Genomic DNA, 24,017 nt, shown 5'->3' with positions numbered 1-24,017 from the left:
TGTACAAGGAAAGATAATCGTACAATTAATCGGATATCTATGAATATCTCCGAGAATATCTCTAATTCTAAACTCTATTACAACTAGGTCAAGTAACCTGGAGTTTGGGCCAGACACACACATATTCTGGATTTACTTAAACATTATGAAAGTAAATATAATTTAAATCGAGAAGATAATAAATCATATCAAAAATATAATAAAACCGAGAAGAGACTAAAAATTTTCTAAAAGATGATTTCTCATATAGGGATTTTATTTTCTCTCTCTTCACAAAATAGAGTATATTATGGGAAAGTTGTTGGAGCAAAAAAAATATCATTTCCCCCTTAGAGAAAAAACAAGATATAATGAAGTTGTTGGTGATGCTTTAGTATGCATACAGTACTCACCAAGATGATTGTCACTTCATCTACCCGTACGTATTTTCATATCATCCAATGAAAACTTGGCTTTCATAGGACTTGGGAGACACTTCTACCTCTTCCCTAGCTACACAGCTATATATATATATATATATATATAAAAATACTCGTTACTCCTCATACTTTTACATGAAAAACAGTTTAGTCCAAAATTTTAAAATTAAACAGTTTAGTCCTTATTCTTTCTAATTCTCACACAACATGTCCTAAAATGACTATTATACCCCTCACTTTTTATTTTTTCTGCCTCTCTCTCTCTCTCTCTCTCTCTCTCTCTCTCTCTCTCTCTCTCTCTCTCTCTCTCTCTCTCTCTCTCTCTATACACACACACACACACACACATATATATGTGTATATATGTGTGTGTGTGTGTGTGTGTGTGTGTGTGTGTGTGTGTGTGTGTGTGTGTGTATATATGTATATGTGTGTGTGTGTGTGTGTGTGTGTGTGTGTGTGTGTGTATATATATATGTATATGTGTGTGTGTGTGTGTGTGTGTGTGTGTGTGTGTGTGTATATATATATATATACAGTCCGGCTACACTAAGGATGTCCTTAGTTTTTTTTAGGTACGAATTTCAGGTTTTCACCCACTTTCCGATCAAATTTTCACATCTTAACCGTTTAGTTTTTAGGTCCTAATGTATAGATCACCTCTGCAAAATTTCAGCCAAATTGGTGATCATTAAGGCATCCAAAACTGCAAATTACAACAATGTAAACGAACGGTTCCGGTTCGACAGATTCGGTTCGTTCGTGTAAATTGCAGTTTTGGACGCCTTAACGATCACAAAATTGGCTGAAATTTTGCAGAGGTGATCCATACATTAGGACCTAAAAACTGAACGGTTAAGATGTGAAAATGTAGTGGGTGAAAACAATAAATCCGTTCCATAAGAAAAACTAAGGACATCCTTACCTGAGAAAAATCCTATATATATATATATATATATATATGTGTGTGTGTGTGTGTGTGTAGAGAGAGAGAACAAAAAACAATAAAAAGTGAGGGGTATAATAGTCATTTTAGGACCTATTGTGTGAGAATTAGAAAGAATAAGGACTAAATTGTTTAATTTAAAAAATTTGGACTAAACTGTTTTTCATGCAAAAAGATGAGGAGTAACGAGTATTTAATCCATATATATATATAACCCTTACACTAAGCCATTTTAAGGGATTTCTTATGGGACTCACTTTTCGATCACATTTCAGCATTTTGACCGTTGAGTTTTTAAGTCCCAATATGTAGATCACTTATGCAAATTTTCAGCTAAATTGATGGTCGTTAAGGTATTGAACTAGATTAAATCAATCGACAAACCGAATCTATCCAACTTGAACCGTTCATGTTTATAATTGTAAATCACAGTTATTAATGCCTTAACGATTATCAATTTGGCTAGTATTGCTAAAAATGACTAGAAGTGTGGAGAGTCAGCTAAAAATGTTCTTAAATCGGTGACAACTAAATTATTTTCTATTTTGTGGGATGTTTACTTATTAAAATTGGAGAACTCATTAGAGAAACAAGAGACAATAAATTGGCTGAGGAAAAAATCAATGATCGATCATCTGTCATCTACTAACCAAATTAAATTAGAATAGATATATTGAACAAAATATGTTATATGCCTTGTGTTCCGGAAACAAAAATAAAGAGAACAATCATAATGTGGCCAACAAACTCCACTAGAAATGTATAGATGTAATCATGTAAGTGGTTATCGAGTTTCAACAATTCAAAAATTGGTGAGGGCCGAGGGGGAGATACGACGTTCCCACTAGTGGCCAACAACCTAGTACCATTCTAGATTTCTAGGTCTTTAATGTTCCGACCCCAATAATGAATAGAACCCCAACAAACCTCACGATTATTTTTTGAGGATTCATGAGGGAGATGCCTTTTGCTTTTGGTTAAAGCTTTGGTTTCAAAACCACATTATTCTGAATCTCTATTATAGTTCGGTTCACTGTAAGTCTATAATGCAATGAATCATGATTAGTTGCTCTAAACTTCAATGCAAAAGTGTTTTGGGGTCGATCAATAAATGCCATATTAGGTTAATCTACAGAGATAATTGCGAGTAAATAACTTTATATAATGAATTGTTTTGAATTTATTAATTTTTTAAAGCGAGTAAATAACTTTATATAATGAATGATTCAATTATATACAATTTATAGTTCATATGAATGGCTATCATTTATGCGCATGACTCTTAAATGTTAGTAATTACAAAAAAAAAAACATAATTCGTAATTTGCTACCTTACATTTTATTTCAACCAATTCGCTACTATTCCGTCAAATTTTCTACTCGAGATTTTTAAAATTAACCAATTTGCTTCCCTAAATATTCAAAATTAGCTATGTTCTACGGTTCTACCCTAAATTTTCAAAGTTAATGTTTGGACTGAGGAAATGATAAATCACAAAGAATTAATTTGACGGAGGGAAAATTTCAAGAACAGTACATGAAGTATTGGCCATTCTAACTTTTCATGAATCAAGTTTTATTAAAATCAAAACGGTACATCAAGTTCAAATTTCTACCCAATTTTGGTACATGCCGTTACTGGTTCCGTTTCGATGTCTGCCATTGTCAAATAATTGAAGGGTAAAATAGGATTTTTACAGTTTCCTCTCTCTCTCTCTCTCTCTCTCTCTCTCTCTCTCTCTCTCTCTCTCTCTCTCTCTCTCTCTCTCTCTCTCTCTCTCTCTCTCTCTCTCTCTCTCTCTCTCTCTCTCTCTCTCTCTCTCTCTCTCTCTCTCTCTCTCTCTCACCCTCTCAGACATTCTCTGACTCTAGCTCCTCTCCTCTCTCTCTCTCTCCCTCCCCCCCTCCTCTCTATCCAAAGACTCCGATGCTCAGTCTCTCACTCTCTCCTAGTCTTTTCGACAGTCGACGACACCGGTAGGCGGGCCAGCAGCACCTCCTAGTCTCCTCCAATCCGGATCCGATCTGGCCCTGTCCTCGAATCCATTCCGGTACCACCAAGAATATAAAGCCTCACAACCCTTCCCCTCAATCTCAAGCTCCTCTTATTTAAGGTCCAAACCACTTTTAACAAATACACACAGTTCTCCAACTCTCTGTCTCTGATAGTCGAGCTATATACTTGAAGAAGGTATGCAAAAGCTTCTGGATTTGATTGTTTGGGATTGCAGTTTCCGATTCTGATTCAGTTTCCGATTCTGGTCACCTCAGGTGATCGGACTGGTGGCGATTAAACCGTCTTGGCTGCGTGGAGCGAACCGTGGCCTCAGTTTTCCCGTGCGATGACGGACGACGACGGAACAAAGTCCTTAAGTTTTGATCTTCAACTAGTTTCTGGGAAAATTCCGGCGACGTTTTGAGATGCATGTGGTGAGAAAATCCTTCTACTCTTCATGCCTTGTCTTCTGGTGTGATTAATTTCAAGTTTTGATTGGGTTTTGAATAATTAGTGTTTTTGGGTAGCGTCAGTTGTCGTTGTGTTTGTGGTTTCCGGCGACTTTTCTGGAGCTCCTTGATTCGTTTTTGGCAGTTGTTTTAGTCCTAGACCTCGAATTAATACTTGGCTGGACATGATTCGTGAATGGTTTGAGTTAGAGAGCTCGCTGATGTTCACTGTTGGAAATTCCAATGGATGATAAGATCATGAGCTGATTCTTCATGAGGAATTGAAATCAGTCTTGTGAATTGTGGAGTAAAAGCCGCTGTTGTCTTTGGAATAACTCCACCACAGCAACCCAGAAGCCCCCCGTTGTCTCCACCACATGTGGGAGATGATCCTCTAATATTTGCTTTTATTTTTTTTTATTTTTTTTATCAGTTCTTGAAGAGACGGATTTGCCCTTACAAATTTGACCAAAATCACATTGACTAACGGAACTCGTAACGGCATGTACCCAAATTGGGTAGAATTTTGAACTTGATGTACCGTTTTGATTTTAATAAAACTTGATTCATGAAAAGTTAGAACGGCCAATACTTCATGTACTCTTCTTGAAATTTTCCCTTTGACGGAAGCTATGGTAGTAAATTGGCTAATTTGAAAAACCTAGGGTTCGACTGAAATAAAACTTAAGGTCACAAATTGACTAATTATGAAAAGGGTTATTATCACAAATGGTACCTGAACTTATCTTCTATTTTATCGATGGTACCTGAACTTCAATTTCGATCACAACCAGTACCCGAACTTTTTTATTTCATTTTAAATGGTACCTAAGGCCACCTTCGGTAACTATTCCGGCCAAAAAAGCCAAATCTAAAAAAAAAAAAAAAAAAAAAAAAGTACAAGGCAAGTCTATTACCAAAAAAGCATCACTATATATGATTGCAACCCTTGAAATCATCAAAAATCATCACTATGATTGCCTCCCATGCCGTTTTTAGTCTGAATAGTGACCGGAGGTGGCTCTAGGTACCATTTAAAATGAAATCGAAAAGTTCGGGTACTGGTTGTGATCAAAATTGAAGTTCAGGTATCATCGATAAGATTGAGGTATAGTTCAGGTACCATTTGTGATAATAACCCTTATGAAAATCTAAAGTAGCAAATTGACTTATTCTAAAAAAAAATTTTAAAAAATAGCAAATTGACTATTAAGCCTTATAAAAACTATGCCTAAAATACGCCTATTTTTTTTTTATCTCAATAGTATTACAATTTTCAATAATGAGAACTTAATCTACTAGCGATCTTGCAATCATCGATGCACATGGCTCATGTGGATGGTTATGATTTATTCCGCAATCGTCGGGTCTTTTTTGTTGAAAATCTACCACATTACTAGTGATCCGTTAGTTGTTTTTAAAGTAATATTAGTAACGGTGTTGCTTAATACCGATGATCAATAACAAAATCCTTGAATGCACGTAAATTATAATGTTTTATTCATGTAATTATTGAGTCTCTTTCAGTGTTTGTCTCGCTGGTTATTGATTATTCGTTATTTTGTGGAATGACATTAAAATAGGTGTTGATTAGCCGATTAAAGTTGGTGACAGTCAGTAACCAAATTTGAGAAGTCACGACACATTTATTTATTTTAATAAGGTTATATTAATTGATTATTGTTACCTCATCTCGTAGTAATCCCACCAGTTAAGTACCTTTTAATAGTTTAATTTGCTTAAACAGTTTGGAAATTTGGGACTTAAATATCCTAATCCTATGCTTTGTTGGAGTGGCATATTCCTAATTGTACTATGGTTTTGCTTCCAAAACAGTGGGCTTAGCGGGTTTACATTTTATAATCACATAAATCTCTCTTGAGATTACACTTGATTAGTTTTTAGTACTATGCTAGCCTTCACGTGTGTCTTCCAAACAAATATTGCCTTGGGACGTTGCTGGATTCTAAAATTGCCAACCTATAATATCCAACAAACCAAGTTCATGGGTTTATTGCAAGGTTGGAAGCAAAAAAATCCTGGAAGCAAAACTTGTTTTAGCGTTGCTTTAGCACATCTTCACGTGGTACACTTCTGTCTTATAAGCTGTAGGTCAACAAATAAATGAGAAACGTATGTTGCTGAATGTTATAAACAAAATAAAGAAAAAGGGACGTAGGTTATAGGTAAAATTGGAAATATCTTGAGACTGAAGTCTGATATTATTTTATATTAGACTCCAAACACACTCTATGGGTGCGGATAATTATGCGGGAAGTTATTCCACAGAATGTGGAGAAAATTGATGCACATATTTTATTTTTTATTTATTAATTTTTTTGTTAAATTTCTTTTATTTGTGAATTGACCATTTTGTCTTTCTCAAATATTTCAGTTCAAATGTTTTTTAATATTTAAGGGATATTTTGGTAAAATTTTTCTGTTATGGTTGACAAACTCTATTCTCTTAATAATAACTAGACTCCAAAGTCCAAACACACCCTATGCGTGTGGATAATTACGTGTGAAGTTATTCCACATAATGTGGAGAATTGCTGCACATTTTTTTTTAATTTTTTTTTTGTTAAATTTCTTTTGTTTTTCTTTTATTTGTGAATTGACCATTTTGTCTTTCTCAAATATTCCAGTTCAAATGTTTTTTAATATTTGAGGGATATTTTGGTAAAATTTTTCTGTTTTGGCTGACAAACTCTCTTCTCTTAATAATAGTATATAGATGATTTCTCCATACTTCATTACGCCTACTTACATGTGACCAAACTACTATGTTAGAATACCAGTTGCTATATCAAAAATTCGTCCACTTCATATGCCAAAACTAACTTCATGTTTTCACAAGTCTGGTCACTATTCAATTACTAGAACCAACGCATTTTCTAAAAGTTTGATTGAACAAAGTTGGGGATCTAAGATTTTCTCGTCTTCAAGAGATTACTTGAGTTTGTTTGTTTTTTCCTTTTTTCACTTCACCCATATTCTCATTCTCATCTTTATATATCAATGACATTTGAATCCATTAACTCTATGATATTGGTTTTATTACCAATAACTAATATATCACAATTCATGTCGCTATTAGAATTATTGAAAAATGCTTATCTTTTAAATGCAACTTATTTAACAATTTCACTAAGAATTCTCTTAATCGAACTTCTCTCTTGCTTTGGACTCCAAGAATTTTCTTGGAATACAGATTGTCAGATTCCTATGAAAAGGGCAGAGACATGATGGTAGATTCATGGATAGAGTGACGAGAAAGTCTTGCGTAGGACATGCGTAAAGGACACGTGGTAGGGCTGCCCAATCAGGTTATTAACAGAGGGTATTTTGGATATTTCACTTTAAAAAGCAAGGGCAGTTTCGAAATACATAGAAAATTTGATAGATTTTGATTGATCAGCCGCACGGCCACGTGGTGCGGCTGCCGTACGTAAGAATTTTTCGTGAGTGACGGTTCAAAAGCCAACTGGATTAAGATTTGGTATTCCATTTGACCGTCTTTCGAGTATATTAATTATTTATTTTCTCATTTGGATTACTAAACCGACTAATTAAAGTCCACTCATTTAACGAGGCTTCACACTCTTCAACAGAAAATTTAGTGTTCACACACCAGGCTGGCAGTGACTTTCAGATAAAAACAAACAAATCTAAGAGCAAGTTCACCCGTAGTCAAGAAATGTCAAGGTCGAGAAGTCAAGAATTCGACCAGTCAAGATACTGTTCACTGCCACTGGACATGGGTTTACACCCGTTGTTTTTCTTGACCGGTCAAGACTGTTCATCTCTCACTGTTCATTTAGTGTTTTAACTGCTCATTTTTAACTGTTCACTTATGATTCACTGTTCATTTAAAAAAAAAAAAAAACCATTTTTTAAATTAGAATATATTTGATGTAAATAGATGATAATAATGGAGATTTATGCAATTTACCATTTTGAATATAGGGTGTGTGCTTTAATAAGAGGAATTTTCAAACACAACTTTTATTTCATAAAATTTATGCTTACATAAATGAAAAACTAGAAATAAGTACAATACAATTAACAACATGCATAATCACCTAATTATTCAAATCATAATCATAATCCTCATCCTCTCTAGGAATCACAAAATTGGGGTACTATGAAAGATAATTTTTTGGGTATGAGATGTAAAATAAATGGTAGGTATTTATAGAGAAATGTTTAGAATTTTTTAAAATTTTTTTAGTTACCGTTTATTAACATTACAAACATATATATATACATGTTAATTGTAAGCCGTAGGATTGCCCATTTAATTGAAATGAAGGGCTGAGATTTCATGACCGTTGGGATCAGAATTCAAAGCCCTCCAACGGGTCTCTTCCACGTGCTCTTTATTCCGGCCCAATGCATGTCGCTACGCGACAAGCGCGTTGCTTCCAACCTTCACGAGTTGCGGCGCCACGCGTCAAGCAGCTGTCCCTCAGTTGCTTCTTTGGCGCTTCTCCTTCTCCCCAGTGTTGCTGACGTGGCCCACGTTCCCTTGCTGGGCCGAGCTGGCCTGTTTGTTGCCTGGGTCATGGAAATAGTCATGGGTATGACTATTTTCTTGGCTGTAGTCAAGAAAGGGTGAGTTTTGCCCGGTCAAGGCACCACCGGTGGAAGTTGGAATAAGCTATACAAGGTCACCACATCAGCTTTTTCTTGACTATGACCAGTCAAGAGCAAACCAGTGCACTTGCTCTAAGGAACGCTGTTCGCACTCATATACAACCGTGCAACAGAGAAGCACTTGCAATCTTCACAATGTTGGTGGCTTGTTTCTTTCTTTAATTGATTGGGACAGAGGGACTAGGGGAGCCACTTGTAGTCACTCTAGCATTCACATATGAATTTTGTTTCACTAGAACTAAATAATCTTCAACATCAATTTGGATCGAGTTTCTTACTTCAGAAGTTTGCGGTTACCATTCTACAAAGTAATTCCACGAACTGTAGCATATCATTAGAAGACTACCGGCTAGTCTTTAACTGGCAATTATGGATTTGCTTTTTAATTAAATTTAAGATAAATTTACAATTTTATAGTAATGTATTTCCCGGATAAAGTTAAAAAGCTATTGTTCTCACAAACGAGTAATTTTTAAATAAACAAGTCCAATAAGCTCAAACAACGATATAGTGCGATCTACCGCATTTTAATTAGAATCCAACTTAGTATCTGTTATTTTTCAATATTTTTTGCAAAACACTTTTTCCAACAAATATAGATACATCACAATTACTAAGGCTGTGAATTGGCCCCATTGATCTCTCTATTAAAATTTAAATTGGAACAGACTCATTTAAAGTGCATTTAGTTTTTTTTTTGTTTGCTTGCAATCCTTCAGACCTTTACCCCTTCTTACCTATGTCACATAACCCAGGAATCAAATATTTTTGAATGGTTTAAGAGTAGCTTTTGTTTCGTAATGTTGAAGTGTTCCCGCTCACTTTTTGGACGGTCATAATTCAATAATCTTAACAACGTACTTACACTATTCTAATACTCGTGCCGTGAACGAGGAAGAAAACCAAGTACCAAGTAACTATTTTGTTCTTCTTAGATTGAGATGTAGACCGGAATGATATTGCATGTACTTGCCCAATTAGTTTATGCAATAGTAGATTAGTAGTGCAGAGTAGCAGAACCATATATAACATATATAATGTTATATATAGTCGGTATTCGGATTCTCCAAAGTTAACTTGTTGTGTTGATGAATTCAACAAAACCAGCCGGATTGAAATTCCGTTAAGTCAGTGTTGGGGTTCTGGTTGTGATTGCCCGAGCCAGATTTAAACATTCTCACATATGCATGTTTAAGGGCACATCTTCTGTTCTGTTGCTGTTGCTCCCATCAGAAACTTTATACACATCACCCCAAATACATAAGACTGCTGACGAGATTAACAGACGATCGAATCGTAATAATTTTTTTTTTATAACTAATTTATAAGCGAATTTGATATTCTCACCTTCTCCACCAACTGTGTATTCCATGGTCAACACTTTGTCAAGCTTACTTTAGATTAGATCTCTTCTTTCTGTCCTATTTCCGGCCTTCAGCTTTAAAGTTCAGCTTTGATGTTTTATAACTTATTGAAAAAAAAAAAAAAAAATTGTGGATTGCATATTGTAATAGCTCAGCCCACCTAATCAATGGGACGGACTGTATTATCACGTCCTAGAAGGCCCAATATCAAAGCCATAACTGATGCGTGCTAGATTTGTGTTTAACAATATATATGATCAGACCCATGATCAGAACACCAAATATGGTCAATATAAAGCCTAATGAGTGCTTGTGGAGTGTGGCAATGTCCAGTAGTTATTAGTGATAAACCTTGATATTCAAATTCAAAATCAGCATCATCTTTTGCTGCAAATTAATAACTATACGTAGTCTTACTTGTTAGCTTGTAGAGATAATTTTAGAGTTTACATAGAATTGTGGTTACATAATTACATTGAACAACAACTCTGCAAACACTTGTATAAATAGAAGCCTTCAGTGCTTCAAAGAATCGGATACATTCTCTTTAATTATGGTATCACAGCCTCTTTAGTCTCACGATCAGGTAGGATATGGCATATATAGTTGGATCTGTCAAGCTTCATGACCATTAAGCTTAAGACAACAGGAGCAGTAGTGGTGGAGGAGGCCATTAATTTGGATTGGAAATGCGGGAGAAAAGAAAAAAATTGCTTAATTTGATGATGATGAATTGGATGATTCATTAAAGCACTGAAGGCTTCTATTCATACCAGTGTTTACAGAGTTGGTCAAAGCAACTACAATTCTATCTAAACAATTATCTACAGTTATCTATACAAACTAACAAGTAAGACTACGTATAGTTACAAGTTACAACTAGATAACATGATCAAGTTATAGTTTTAAATTCAACTAGTATGATCAGGTAGGATTAATTGGAGCAGAAGATGATGATTTTGAATTTAATTTCATAGTCTTTAAGTAGGTAGACTCTGGACGACAAACTTGTTAATTAATAGGGACCGAAGCCATCTTTGATCAGAAGAACGAAACATTTTCAACGCAAAAACCTAGTCTGCAATATGCATCCATGTGGAAGCAGCACAAGCTAAACTTTGAAAGCCAAGAGCCTTCGGTCATGTTTTTTGAAGATGATGTGTTGATGAATAGTATGTTGGGTGTGTGCAACTAAATATTGACCGTAACGGTGTATTGATCAATGAAGATAAATATATGAAAAAAAAGTTCTATAGTATTCGGTAATATGGAGCCGAAAACCGTTAAATTGAACAATATTTAAGGTGTGTCTTATGTAATGAGTTAACTTAACTGTTCAAACTTTAAAACTATAAATTAAACACTGTCGTGAAAAACCAATTTTGACCAAGAAGCTAGCAACAAAGTAGAGAAAGCGCGCAGGACACTTGTAGCTTTCATTAAATCATAGCGTCCTTTGTTACAGATTTGCAACTGGTTGTTGAGATCCCCCACACAGGCAAAATATTTGTAGATCGAAAGTTGGATTTCAGTATGTGGCAGAAGATGAGCTTAGCCAGGTATATCAGATAATGTCTCAAGGATAAAATTGATACAGTCGGCAATCAGGTAAGCTACTACTTCCACATGTCCCCATAGCAAGGCTCCACTTGGTACCTTTGATGGTGATTGGGTTGACTTGGACTTCAAGTCATCAATCATATAGAATGCCTAACAATTTTTTCTTTTCGGATAATTCATCCACACGAACTTATGATTATCATCAAATGACTAGAGAAGTTCAAAAGTTTTGCATTCTAACTTGATGAAATGGCATCGTATATATAATTTATACAGATCATTTTGTTGTTAATCTTGTGTAATGTACATCTAAAACTACAATATTTTAAATTTTCATTTTAAACTCTCAATCCAAAATGCTTCATTTTTAAGTTTGATCAGAACATGTCCGCATTGTTTGGGGTGTACTCTACGAGAAATTTTGTACTGATGCTCGAGGTTAAGGTTTTATGTCCCCCTCAAACCATCTTGATTATTCTAATATAATAAGTCAGGTGTGGGGATGAGCCTCCAAATTTGACTGGTTTCCGAACTTTTTTTTTTTTTTAATGTCCACATTGACATAAACATTAAATGACTAGAATAGTAAATATCGATGGAGTTGAACATCTTTTAATGTTGTTAGATTTGTTCATACATAAGTTTATATGAAGGGCACTTGACCAAAAGCACCAAAATGAGCCAAAATTATCTCACTTACCCCAGTAACAAATTTCTATTCCCATTAACCCAATTTAAAAGTAATTGACTATCAAGCCCTCAACCTAATTAAATAACTACTACCATGCCACTCTCTCTCTCTCATCCCTCTAATATGCACTCTCTCTCTCTCTCATTCTCCGATCTGTGTTATCTCTCTCTCTCTCTCTCTAAAACTCTCTCTTTTTCTCTCTCCTCTCCAATCTGCACTCTCTCTCTCTCTCTTTTTCTCTCTCCTCTCTCGTCGGAGTGAGTTAATTATAACCGTATACATGACTGATCGAGGAACACGAGAAGCCTGCTGCCTCTGCTGTGGAGGCACGTTGTGAGGTGGCGATGGTGGAGTCGGAGGCACCGCCTGCAGAGAAATATGTGACCAAGAAGAAGGCTGTGCCGGAGCCGAAGGCCAAGCCAGCCGAGGAGGTGGTCAAAGAGGTGGAGAAGCCTGCCAAGGCTGAGGAAGAGGTTGATCCTAAAATTGTCGCTCAACTGTCGAATTCAAGCCTCGAAGAAGCAAGGTTGCAACCGTCAAAGTCGAAGATGGGAGGAGAAGAGGACGTGGGTGCCCAGATCATTTTCTGGGTGCCCAAATCATATATATATATATATTTTTTTGTAAACTGTGGACAAAAGTCTAAGAAGGAAAGAAAAAAGAAAGTTCTATTGGGGGCAATAGAGGTCTATTAAAGGTCTATTGGGGGGCAATAGACCTCTATTGGGGGAAATAAATGTTTTCAATTGATGTAATCTTCTCGTTTTTTTCCTCAATCAAAGTTTTATTTGTCTAATTTTAGAGAGATTAGTTCCAATTTCGGCAACCGAAATGTCTATTGGGGGGCAATATAGGGCAATACAAGTTTATTAGTGGGGGCAATAAACCTCTCCGGCCTCATATGAGATCTCCGACAACCTCTTTGGGGACTTCCGGTGAGATTCCAGAAACCTCTATTGCCCAATAGAGGTCTATTTGGGGGCAATAAACCTTTTCGTTGACCTATGAGATTTCCGACGACCTGTTTGGGGACCTCCGGCGAGGTTTTTAGAGAAGTCTGGATTCCGGCGGCCAATGACCAGAATCCGGCTACAGTTGGCAGGAATCCGGCGATCGGTCACCGAAATCCGGCAGTCGGTGATCGGACTTCGGTGAAGTCTCCCATGGCTTCTCTCTCTCTCTCTCTCTCTCTCTCTCTATGTAACAAAGGGGTGAGGGTAACATAGTCTCGAAAAAAAAAATTAATTGGGTATTAGGGAAGACCTCTTTAGAGTGTTTTGAGTAAGAGAGAATTAAAAAAACTTAATGGGGTAAGTGAAAAAAAAATTCCTAGAATAAGGGTAAATGGACAAAAACCCATATGAAATTAATCTTATTCTTTTGAATTTTGATATGAAATGAAACTTGCAACAAGATACTAATTAACATTTCATATTATTATTTACTTTTGCCACTAAAATTTGCGAGAACTTGCTATTTCAAAATCATAACAATATATTAGTTTTATCGTTATCATTGTGATCTCATGATGACAAAAATGATGAGGAAAATCAAAGAGGCTGACTTTGACAAGAAGAAACTTTGGGGAAATAGTAATGGAATGCACGGGCATCCTTACCATGCCAGCATTATTATTGTCAAAAAGTGAACAAATTAAACGTTAGCTTAGCTACCAACAAGTACAATGACCAGCATGCAAGCTTTGCTAGCTAGCCTGAGTAGTTGGTCGTCATCCATATCCAGCTATATTTTCCACATTATGGTTCTCGATTCTCATGACCCTATTTAAGGCCTCCCTCTTACTCTTCAACCTTCACCTTCTTCTTCTTCCATAAGCTCAAACTTACCCGGAGTCTGATCAAAATGCTCTTCTGGAGTAGTACTACTTCTTACCTGATGGCCCTGCTCTACATCTTGTTGATTCTCTTGGCTCCTCCTCTCATCCAAGTGAGCTCTGAAGCTAGAGTTATCGCTTCCATGAGGTCAGTGGATCAATCATATAATTCAAACCCTTCGACTTACGTATCCCTTCGACCTAATAAGGGCCGTGTTTCTAAAGTGTTTGGAAACCCCAATATCGTGGAGGGTTGCTTGCCAAAAGGATTTCGTCGCTCTTCTGCACCTAGCCACTATGTGAATGATCACCCTCTTGACTCAACACTGTGTTCTTCTTCAAGCAAGGGCATGAACAGTCCATGAAAAACAATTGAAAGGGTTGTATCATTATGTAATCGGGAATATGTAATGCATCAAAAGCTTAATTTGTGGTTATTATAGACGAAACCATGGAGATGTAAATTTCCATGGTTCTACATATAGAATTATAGATAGTGACATTATAATTGTTCAATAATATGGAATAAGGCAATTGACATAAGACTTAGATATGTGTGTGTGTGTATTATCTTTTTATTTTTGACCCGTTCAATCCCATGATTTTTCTTGTATGATTTGCATCACCTTCATAAGTGGTAAAGTTATGCTATTAGGCCACTAATTAGCATCACGTACATGGTATACATATGGGATCCCAATTCCACCAGCCTAAATACTTTAAACAAGGTTTGAAAAAGTTTCCTACTGTACTTTGATTTCTTCGCTGAATTAGATTAGGATTTTGTAGCTCACCAAAAATTATGGCATAGTAATTGTTATTTATTGTTACTTATTTCACCTTAATGTAAACTGGTTATATAAACATCCCATGGCCAATCTTGATCAACTTTATTAGATGAGTGTCGATGTTCAATATGTAAATGGTCTGTTATATTAATCTAGAGTAATATTAAACATCCCATGGCCAATCTTGATCGACTTTACTAGATGAGTGTCGATGTTCAATATGTAAATGGTCTGTTATGGCATAGTAATTGTTATTTATTGTTACTTATTTCACCTTTATGTAAACTGGTTACATAAACATTCCATGGCCAATCTTAATCGACTTTATTAGATGACTAAGATGAGTGTCGATGTTCAATATGTAAATGGTCTGTTATATTCATCTAGAGTTTTCCTTTGAATTAGGCGGGGCTAGCTAAGAGCCATGTGAATTCCTATAGCTTCTTGGAGGTGATCCTATGGAAAAGACATTCCTAGCTAGTTAGAAGGCATCTAGGAAATAAGTATCTAATACCCACTAGGTCACTAGGACTTGTTGGGTGGGAGTTGGACTAGATTGAAAGAAGACCTAACGCAGAAGGCAGAGAAAGGCCGGGGAGTAAAGCCTAAAGAGATATGTAGATTGCATTATATAATTATGGGGTGATAATGTGTTCGAGGTTCTACATATGTACATAATCTTCACAGCTCAAAGCCTCAAAACACGTGGACATGATCTAGTATCTACGTACACAAGATCATCAATACGCAAAAGTTTATGCCTTTACAGTCAAAACAAAACCATAATTCTAGTACTTAAATACATTTACTTCAAAATCCGAAACTTCAAGTTCAAATGTTTAATTATTTCTCTGATTTTCTTTTGCTTGAAACCCAAGACCAAAAATCCAAACTGAAGAACTAAACCGTCGTTTCACTCCATCATAGTTCAATACAATATGAGAAATTTTGAAAAGTAACCTAATTTGGGTACTTGAATTGAGTTTTAACCTTGTTTTGTATATTCATTGAAATCTAATCCAAATGAGAATACAAAAGACTATAATATCCTTCAAAATAATAAAAATATCTAAAAGCCCATATAAACCTTGCTTTCTGACTTCTTCCCTTCAATTTGTACGTTCTTTTATTTTTCTTTCTCCAATTGATAGCACACACTGACACACAGCCACCAAGATCTCCGCCCAATTTTAAACTTTCAATGATTAAGGCCAACTTTCTTCCAATGAAAACTTTCATATACAAGAACATGAATAAGTTTGTTGGCAGGTGCTCGAGTCGATATACAAAGCGAGGGGAGCCAATCATAATGCACAAGGAAATTAAGCATAATTCTCACTTTTTCAGTGCATAGCGACTAAACAATAATACAGGTGGCCGCAGGGGCGGAACTAGGATGTAAACACTGGGGAGGGTCCAGAACTCAAGATAGAAATTTTATAAAAAAAATTACTCCAAAAATAAATAAATAATTATATACAATATAATTCATAAGGAATTTATAGTTTAGAAACAAAATCATATACAACTCTTGCTTCAAAATTAAAAAAAACCAACGCTAAGAATGAAAAAAGGTAATTAAATTTTTAATTAATATGTCATTGATTTGTATTATTATGATTATTTTATTACACTTTTATACAGGGATTGATCATCATGTGGTTTTGGGTGGGGGGGGGGGGGGGTCCACTACAAGAAGAGAAGGTTTTTCTCCCAGATTGATTAACAGCATGCCTATATATCTGTATATCTGACACAAAGCTTGGGGGGGTCCGGACCCCGCCGGACCGTAACACAGCTCCGCCCCTGGGTGGCCGGGTTACTGCATTTGTTCTCACAAGTCACAAACCAAATATTCTCTTCACAAAATGAAAACTAACAATCTTGAACAAAATCTCATTCAAAAAAGAATGATTAATTTAATTGAACAGGATCAAATGCAGAAGCCAATGATGTAAAAAGACATGGCATTCCCCCAACGCAATCAATGTCTACTTGATCTTCTTCTTTCGCCTCAACTAGCTGGTTGTTGTGTCCACACTTCTTCCTACAGTTGACAACACCGCAATGAAGGAGTGCATAACACTTGCGGCAGATCATCTTCTCTTGGTTATACTTTCTAGTCAATGCCATGAGAGAAGGCTCGATAATACCACCACGAAGCCTCAGAACCAAATGCAGAGTTGATTCTTTCTGAATGTTGTAATTAGCAGGAGTACGACCATCCTCGAGCTGCTTTCCGATGAAAATGAGCATCTGCTGGTCCGGGGGATACTTTCCTTCTCCTGGATCTTGGCCTTGACACGCATTGTCGATAGTGTCACTAGATTCAACCTCAAGGGTGATGGTCTTCCCGGTTACCGTTTTCACAAAGATCTGAATCTTCTCAAGCTCTGTCTCTCTCTTGCTCTCTGTCTCCGTGTACGGCCAAAAGGGATGCAAACAGTATTCATCCTATGTAAAACGGCATATAAAAACATTCGTCGACTTATCCTTGACGTTTTCAATGCAAAATCAGCCTTCAAGAAATTGAGAATACCATAATTTCAGAGCTCCAAAGTGTTTCAAAAAAAAAATAAGTGTTTCAATCAACATGAGAGTATTTAAGTCATTTTACCTTACCAAAAGGTTAGTTTTCAACTATTTCTTAAATGTGGGTCAAAAGTCATTTTCAAGGCTGAAAATTGGTCATTTATCAAAATTTCTCATACAATATCTATGTATCTAGAACAGTTTGGGTAGAGTGATTGGTCAAGGTTTAATCGATCGATCTCCATTCTCCACTAAGAGCAAGTTCACCCGTAGTCAAGAAATGTCAAGGTCGAAAAGTCAAGGCGTCGACCAGTCAAGTAACTGTTCACTGCCACTGGACATGGGTTTCCACCCGTTTTTTTTCTTGACTAGTCAAGACTGTTCATTTGTCACTGTTCATCGATTTTTTCTTACATAAATGAAAAACTAGGAATAATTACAATACAACGTTATTTAGTTGTTGTACGAGAAATTCGGTTTCTAATCGATTTTTATTTTCGAAACAAACGTTATTTAGGGGGTCGTGAAAATTAACTTTTTATACGTTCTGAATTTGGGAAAACTTCCTTCATAAAAGTTGTAGAGCTCGTCGATACGATCTCGTGCATATATGGAACGCAATATTTAGAGTTCTTATGAATTTATTATGAATTTTTAAAATCTGAAAATTTTCTATAAATAGCAAAAAAAAAAAATTCAGGACGAAAATTTTTCTTTTTTTCATTTCCCCCTCCGGTTCTCTCTCTCTCTCGCGCGCCCCCAGACCTGCCGGGTTTCGTCCGACCCGACCCGCCTTTTTCTCCCTCCTCCGACGTCCTCCGTCCACGGACCCGGCTCCCCCGAGGTCGCCTCACCTCGTCCGGCCGCTCCGTGGCGTCAGCCCGCCCAGACGCTGCCCCCAGGCCTAGATTGAAGCAACCCCAGGCGGAGCAAATCATCCTCCTGCTAAACCTCATTCGTGCGTCACCTCCACGCGTCCTCTCCTCCGCGTATCTCTCTGCTTGTCTATCGCTGACGTCGGCCACGTCCGGCTTTGGCCGAGCTGGCGTCTCCTTCGACTGGTCATAATTTTAGTCAGGGCTTTGCCTTTTTTCTTGGCCTCGGTCAAGGAAAGCCAAACCTTGGCTGGGCAAAACTACACCGGTGGAGGGATGATTTTCCCCTTGCCCGGTCACCATATCAGTTTTCCTTGCTGGAGCACGGGCAAAAGAGGACCGCTGGACTTGCTCTAAATATGAAAATGCATACCCACTCTGATCGGCTGCAGCTTCTGGTTTTTTTATGCATGTCAGATGACTCAGATCACTGCATGTATTGGGAACTAGCCGCACATGCACATTAACTTGTACTTCAAAGTTTGATTATCCCTAGGACCTAGCTGCCCTGGCTCTTTGACGCCTTCTATATATAGTTCTATGACTTCTATCAATATTATGTACGTGCATCATATAAAGGTAATTCTTGAGCATCTGTAACTTAGGATTGACCGAGAGAGGGAGAATTATATCATAATTAAACTAGAATTGATTTGAGTGATGTGGTTAAGGAATATTTGGGTTTTGAAAGTTCCAAGTTGAAGCAGAGAGTGAGCATCTAATCTCTAAAAGACAGAATTTCAACTGATATATATTTGAACACACAACTCAATATATTCACATTGGCCTATAAGATCTGCCATATCTATCCAGTATGGAATAATTATAGTGATAGCTTTAATTTCTACGATGTTCAATTGGCCAGGAAGGAAGGACCCTTCCTTGCATTTTCATAAGAATAATGGTGGATATTATTGCAGGCCTCTTGGAAGTTTCCCTTTGAGTGGGCTGATTCGTAATTCGTTACACCGTATTTGTCAAATGCGAATTTGATTTTTGCATATTTTTTGAGAATGTAACTAGGTAGCTGACATTTTGGTAAATTATAGTTTCGTTTGTGATAGTTAGTTCTGTTTTTAGTTTCGGGAGGACAAATCCCCTGTTCTTGAAATTTCCTTTCCTTTTTCAATGAATTCTAGGGGTTAAAAGAAGGCTCTTTTGGCACCTTTTTTTTTTTTTTTTTTGGCACCTGATTTCAAGCTAAAAAAAGAGAATATTGTGTATCAAAACTATTTATTGACTTAATGGAGTTCTAACTCTGTTCTTCATCTTTTAATTATCTTTTTTGACTTTGTCAAGGGGAACCCAAAGGCTTCCTAGGCCCAAGATAAACCCCTTCGGCGCATGTGAAATGCTTCAACTGTGCATTGCAGCACAATGCCTGGCCACTATCTTTTAATTATCTTTTTAGTACTTGTATTTGAGCACGTACCGATCTTACATAGATGTTGGAGATATAAAAGGGTATTCAATATAGACAGAATCATGTTGGACGAAATTTGCAATGATTTTATTTTCTTTAATATGAAAGATCTCTGTGTTTCTCACGGGTGAGATTCAACTATGTCTCTACGCCATTCATATCTTGTCACTTGTCCAAATTAATCAATCTAAAACAAATCAAGAACAAACTTAATTTGATCTCGTGCATATATATTTTTCTTTTTTTTCTTTTTTTTCTTTTTTTTGAAATTAAAGATATTTATTTATACACACACACGAGATTGCTTACATACCGATCTATTGATGATTGTTAAGATATTCATAACTGTGATTTATAATTATAAGCATGAACGGTTCATATTGGACAGATTTGATTCGTCCATTGATCTAATTCAATACCTTAATAGTCATCAATTTGGTAGAAAATTTACAAAAGTGATCTACTCATATAGAGCTAAGAACTGAATGATCGAAACCTCAATATGTGATCGAAAAGTTGGTCTAATAAGCAGTTCCTTAAAATGACTAAAAAAAGAGAACTCCCACTAGAAGAGCTATATAGATACACACACACAGAGCTTCTCTGCTGGGGACTTCTGCTATTAAAATATGCGGATTTCCTTGATAGACCCCACTTTTCGATCTCATATTCACATATTAACCGTTCAGTTTTTAAGTATTTATGAGTAGATCATCTCTGCAAATTTTCAGCCAAATTGATTATCGTTAAGGCATTCAAAACTGCAATTTACAATTATGAACACAAACGGCTCAGGTTGGACAGATTCAGTTTGTTCATTGATTTAATCGAGTTCGATACCTTAACGATCATCAATTTGGCTGAAAAATTTGTAGAGATGATATATACATTAGGACCTAAAAACTGAACGATTAAGATGTGAATATGTAATAAAAAAGTGGTCAAAATATGAAAATCTGTTCCATAAGCTAAGGTAAGGATATCTTTAGTAGAGAAGGCCTGTATATATATATATATATATATCACAAATGGTCACTCAACTTTTACCTATTCGACATTAGCTTTAACTATGTTATTCACTTTAGTCACTTCTTTAATTTTTTTCATTAAAAAAAAATTATTTGCCACAATATTAATGATATTTTCGTCCAACTAATTGTGAAAAATTGAGCCATATGTATTAGAATGAATGGGAGAAGTGATTAAAGTGAGATAAAATGCCCCTTGGGTAACTAAAGTGATTGACAGTGTAATAGTTGAGTGACCAAAGTGATATATTTGAAACTTGAGTGACCAAAGTGTCGAATAAGTCATAGTTGAGTGACTATTTGTGGAACACACACACACACACACACACACACACACACACACACACACACATACATATACATATATAGATCCTATCTAGAGCGAGGCATTACTCTGAAATTAAAGTGCGAGGTTGGAGTTTAGGGTCACTTTTCAGTCTCATATCCACATCTTGACCGTTAAATATCTAGGTACTAATATATAGATCATCTCTGCAAAATTTCAGCCAAATTGATGGTCGTTAAGACATTGATAACTGCCTTAAAGCTAGTACGGTTTAGGTTGGATGATTCAGTTCGTCCATTGGTTTAAGCGAGTTAGATACCTTAAAGATCATCAATTTGGCTGAAATTTTGCAGAGATGATCTATACATTAGTACTTAAAAACTGAACGGTCGAGATGTGGATATGAGACCGAAAAATGACCTTAAACTCCAACCTCGCACTTTAATTTCAGAGCGAGGCCTTGCTCTGAATAAATATTATATATATATATATATATATATATATATATATATATATATATATATAATCGTTAGCTTGTGAAGACAAAATTAGTCCTCATTGAAAAGCATTATTAAATCTATCTAATTCAAGTGCATGCACGTAAGCTTTGGCTTGAATTATGTAGACAAACACATTAATATTTTGATCAAATCTTCTGGTATGCAACAAAAATCTATTCCGAGTCAAAACCCAATCCGTGTATTGATCTGAAATCCACGTTTTTATTTTCTCATGCGCATTTTATTCCCAAGTGATGCATATAATTAGAACCGTGTTCCATTTTATAGCAGGAAGAACCATGTTCCATTGTATTCCCTTTACATACTTTGAAAGGTAACCTTTATGATGTGTTCCTTTCGATTTTCCAAATAGGTAGAGGCAGATGGTCCAACTAGCTAGTTAAGCAACATGTGAGCACGAAATTAGGACTTAGGCCACGTACAATCTATGGCATCAAGTTTCTCTATTCACGAAAGGATACAGGTGAGAGTGCAATTGTGCAAATGCTTCGAAAGCATGACGCTCCAAATTGATCACGAGGGTCTCAAGCTTGTTTGGATTAAAAAAGTAGGTAAAAGGAAAAAAATCAATCCGATAACGATGTTTCACAAACTCAGGCACAACATGCTATATACTCTTCATTTTAATTACCGACGTTGCTAAACAAATATGAAATGACCTTTACAATATTGAAATTATAACTTACCAATAGATCACAACTCACCGACTCTTGATGTCAACTATGTGTTTCTTTTAATTTCTTTTGTATTTTAATGGATTAGTAGCTTAGGAAACCAAGATGATGCGGTGTTACAAACATTATACTATAATAACTTTTTTGACATTCTTATCGTAAATTAATATACCTTAATAGTATGATTGGAAGTCGATATCTATTTGAAGATGTTCAATTACAATCTTGAATAAAAGATAATTGGTGATAAACTCTTTTAAGTTATATATATTATTGATCACTAGAACAACAAACTCTAGTAATTCTCAAATCAATTTCTTTTTTCTAATTTTAGACTACCTATGGGCGACTTATGATCGTGCTCATAATTGGATGATACCCCATCTTGGTCAATCTCTAAGGGTTGGTGTTTATTTTCTAATGGATTAAAGTTTGTTTAGTCCCTGTACTATCAAGCTGTCGTCGTTTCGGTCCCTGACATTTTCAATTAATCTGAAAAGTCCCTAATCTCACAATTTGCGTCCGATCGGTACAGTCCATCCAATTCCTCCGTTTGTAAGCTTATGTGGCAATAAAGTGTTGGCCAACTCAGCGACACGTAAGCCATTGCAATAGCGAAATGTCCATATTATCCCTCCTCTCTCCTTCTGTTTATCTCTTCCCCATCTCCTTTTGTTCGTCTCCTTCCTCTCTCAAATGATCAACCCCAGATACTCCGCCTCGCCTCCCGCCTTAACACCCAGATCGAGACCCATATCGATCTTCTCCATTGTTCTGCAATTCTCGAACTGTGTGAGCAATCAAATTCAATGAAATGAGCGGAGAACCCAGCGAAGCAGCCAAGAGATGGTTCGAGCCTCTTCACTTCCTCTATTCTTGCTCTGTCTCTAGCTCTGTTATGGAATTGTGCTCCTTGTTTGTTGATGGTGCAAAGTCTAGATGGTGACCTTCTGGATGGTATATGCTCAGATGGTACAATTCTGATTCGAAGGACAAGAGAGCAAGACATGGGGGGGGGGGGGGTGAGTCATGGGCTCATGGCCTGGTGAAATTAGTGAAAAGATGAAGATCGATGGAGAAAATTGCCGGTGAAGGGCTGATTGACCGGCGGAGCAGATTGAGTAATCTGGGTGTCCAGATCAAATCTGGGTCGAGGCCTGGATCGAGGAATGATGGGAGGAGAAGATGTCGTGGTGGTCTTTAAGCGTCAGATCTGCTGCTTGGTGACTGGTCTGGTACGGGTCCGTCAAGATTGGCTCCAACTCTGCTTCCGGTGGTTCCGGTGACTTTTCTGGCCCGGTCATGCGGAAGAATCAATTCTGAGGGGTGCTCTTCAAGTACGGTCCCAAACCAATTCAGGTTAGGTTGAATCAAAGATTGCACATTTGTGGTTTAATTTCAGTCGAAAATGGAGTTCGAGACCGTGATCTCTGCTTGTGAATCGGTGATTGTGATATGCAAATATGCAATGTTTATGTGTAGATGAAAGTGAATGGTTTTTAGTTAATTGAATGCTTTTTAGTTAATGGATTGTTATGAATGAAATTGTTTGCATTGTGTATAATAAGAGCAGCGATTTGGGGGAAGAACCTAATGTTGATGAATTAGGAGCTTGGATTATGGTTTTGAGCTTAACTACAATGCTGGGGGATTAGAAATGAGGAGTTGAGAGGCAGTGGCTTGGAGAAGTGGGTCTGGGGATGGTTGTGGTGGAGGGTAGGTGGTGGGATTGGGTGTTGTGACAGGTGGAGTAGGAGGTGGTGCAGCAGCAAGTGGTGGTGGTGAGAAGGTGGTTTTGGTGGTGGTGACCTTGAAACTGCTCTCGGCGAGTCCTTCAATATCAAAGAAGTTGGAGGATCATTGAATGACAAATCCGAGGAGGTTTTTGGATGGTAAGCTTAGTGGTGGTGGTGGTGGATAGACTGGTGGCCGGTGGTTATGGTGGTAGTGGCGATGGATTTTGGTGTGAAGA

General features: G+C 36.7%; 1 protein-coding gene across 1 annotated transcript; it reads right to left on the bottom strand.

Annotated features, from left to right (window-relative positions):
- Positions 1-16,620: 16,620 nt before the first annotated feature.
- On the bottom strand, positions 16,621-18,194 carry LOC133716807 (ubiquitin-ribosomal protein eL40 fusion protein-like). Its single transcript, XM_062143463.1, has 2 exons — positions 18,093-18,194; positions 16,621-17,160 (listed from the first exon to the last, which is right to left on the bottom strand). The coding sequence occupies exons 1-2, from the start codon at positions 18,192-18,194 to the stop codon at positions 16,621-16,623; spliced, it is 642 nt and encodes a 213-aa protein (XP_061999447.1).
- Positions 18,195-24,017: the final 5,823 nt, after the last annotated feature.

Source organism: Rosa rugosa, chromosome 6 (genome assembly GCF_958449725.1).
Source record: "Rosa rugosa chromosome 6, drRosRugo1.1, whole genome shotgun sequence".
In the NCBI taxonomy this organism is placed as follows: domain Eukaryota; kingdom Viridiplantae; phylum Streptophyta; class Magnoliopsida; order Rosales; family Rosaceae; genus Rosa; species Rosa rugosa.
The sequence above is the reverse complement of the archived record's forward strand: the minus strand, read 5'-3'. Positions and strand labels throughout refer to the sequence as shown.

Excerpts from the sequence above, each read along its gene's own strand:
- LOC133716807 (XM_062143463.1), bottom strand. The coding sequence starts at position 18,194 with ATGAGGTTTAGCAGGAGGATGATTTGCTCCGCCTGGGGTTGCTTCAAT. Across the intron at positions 17,161-18,092 it reads CCACGGAGCGGCCGGACGAG|GATGAATACTGTTTGCATCC; the intron begins GTGAGGCGACCT and ends CGTTTTACATAG.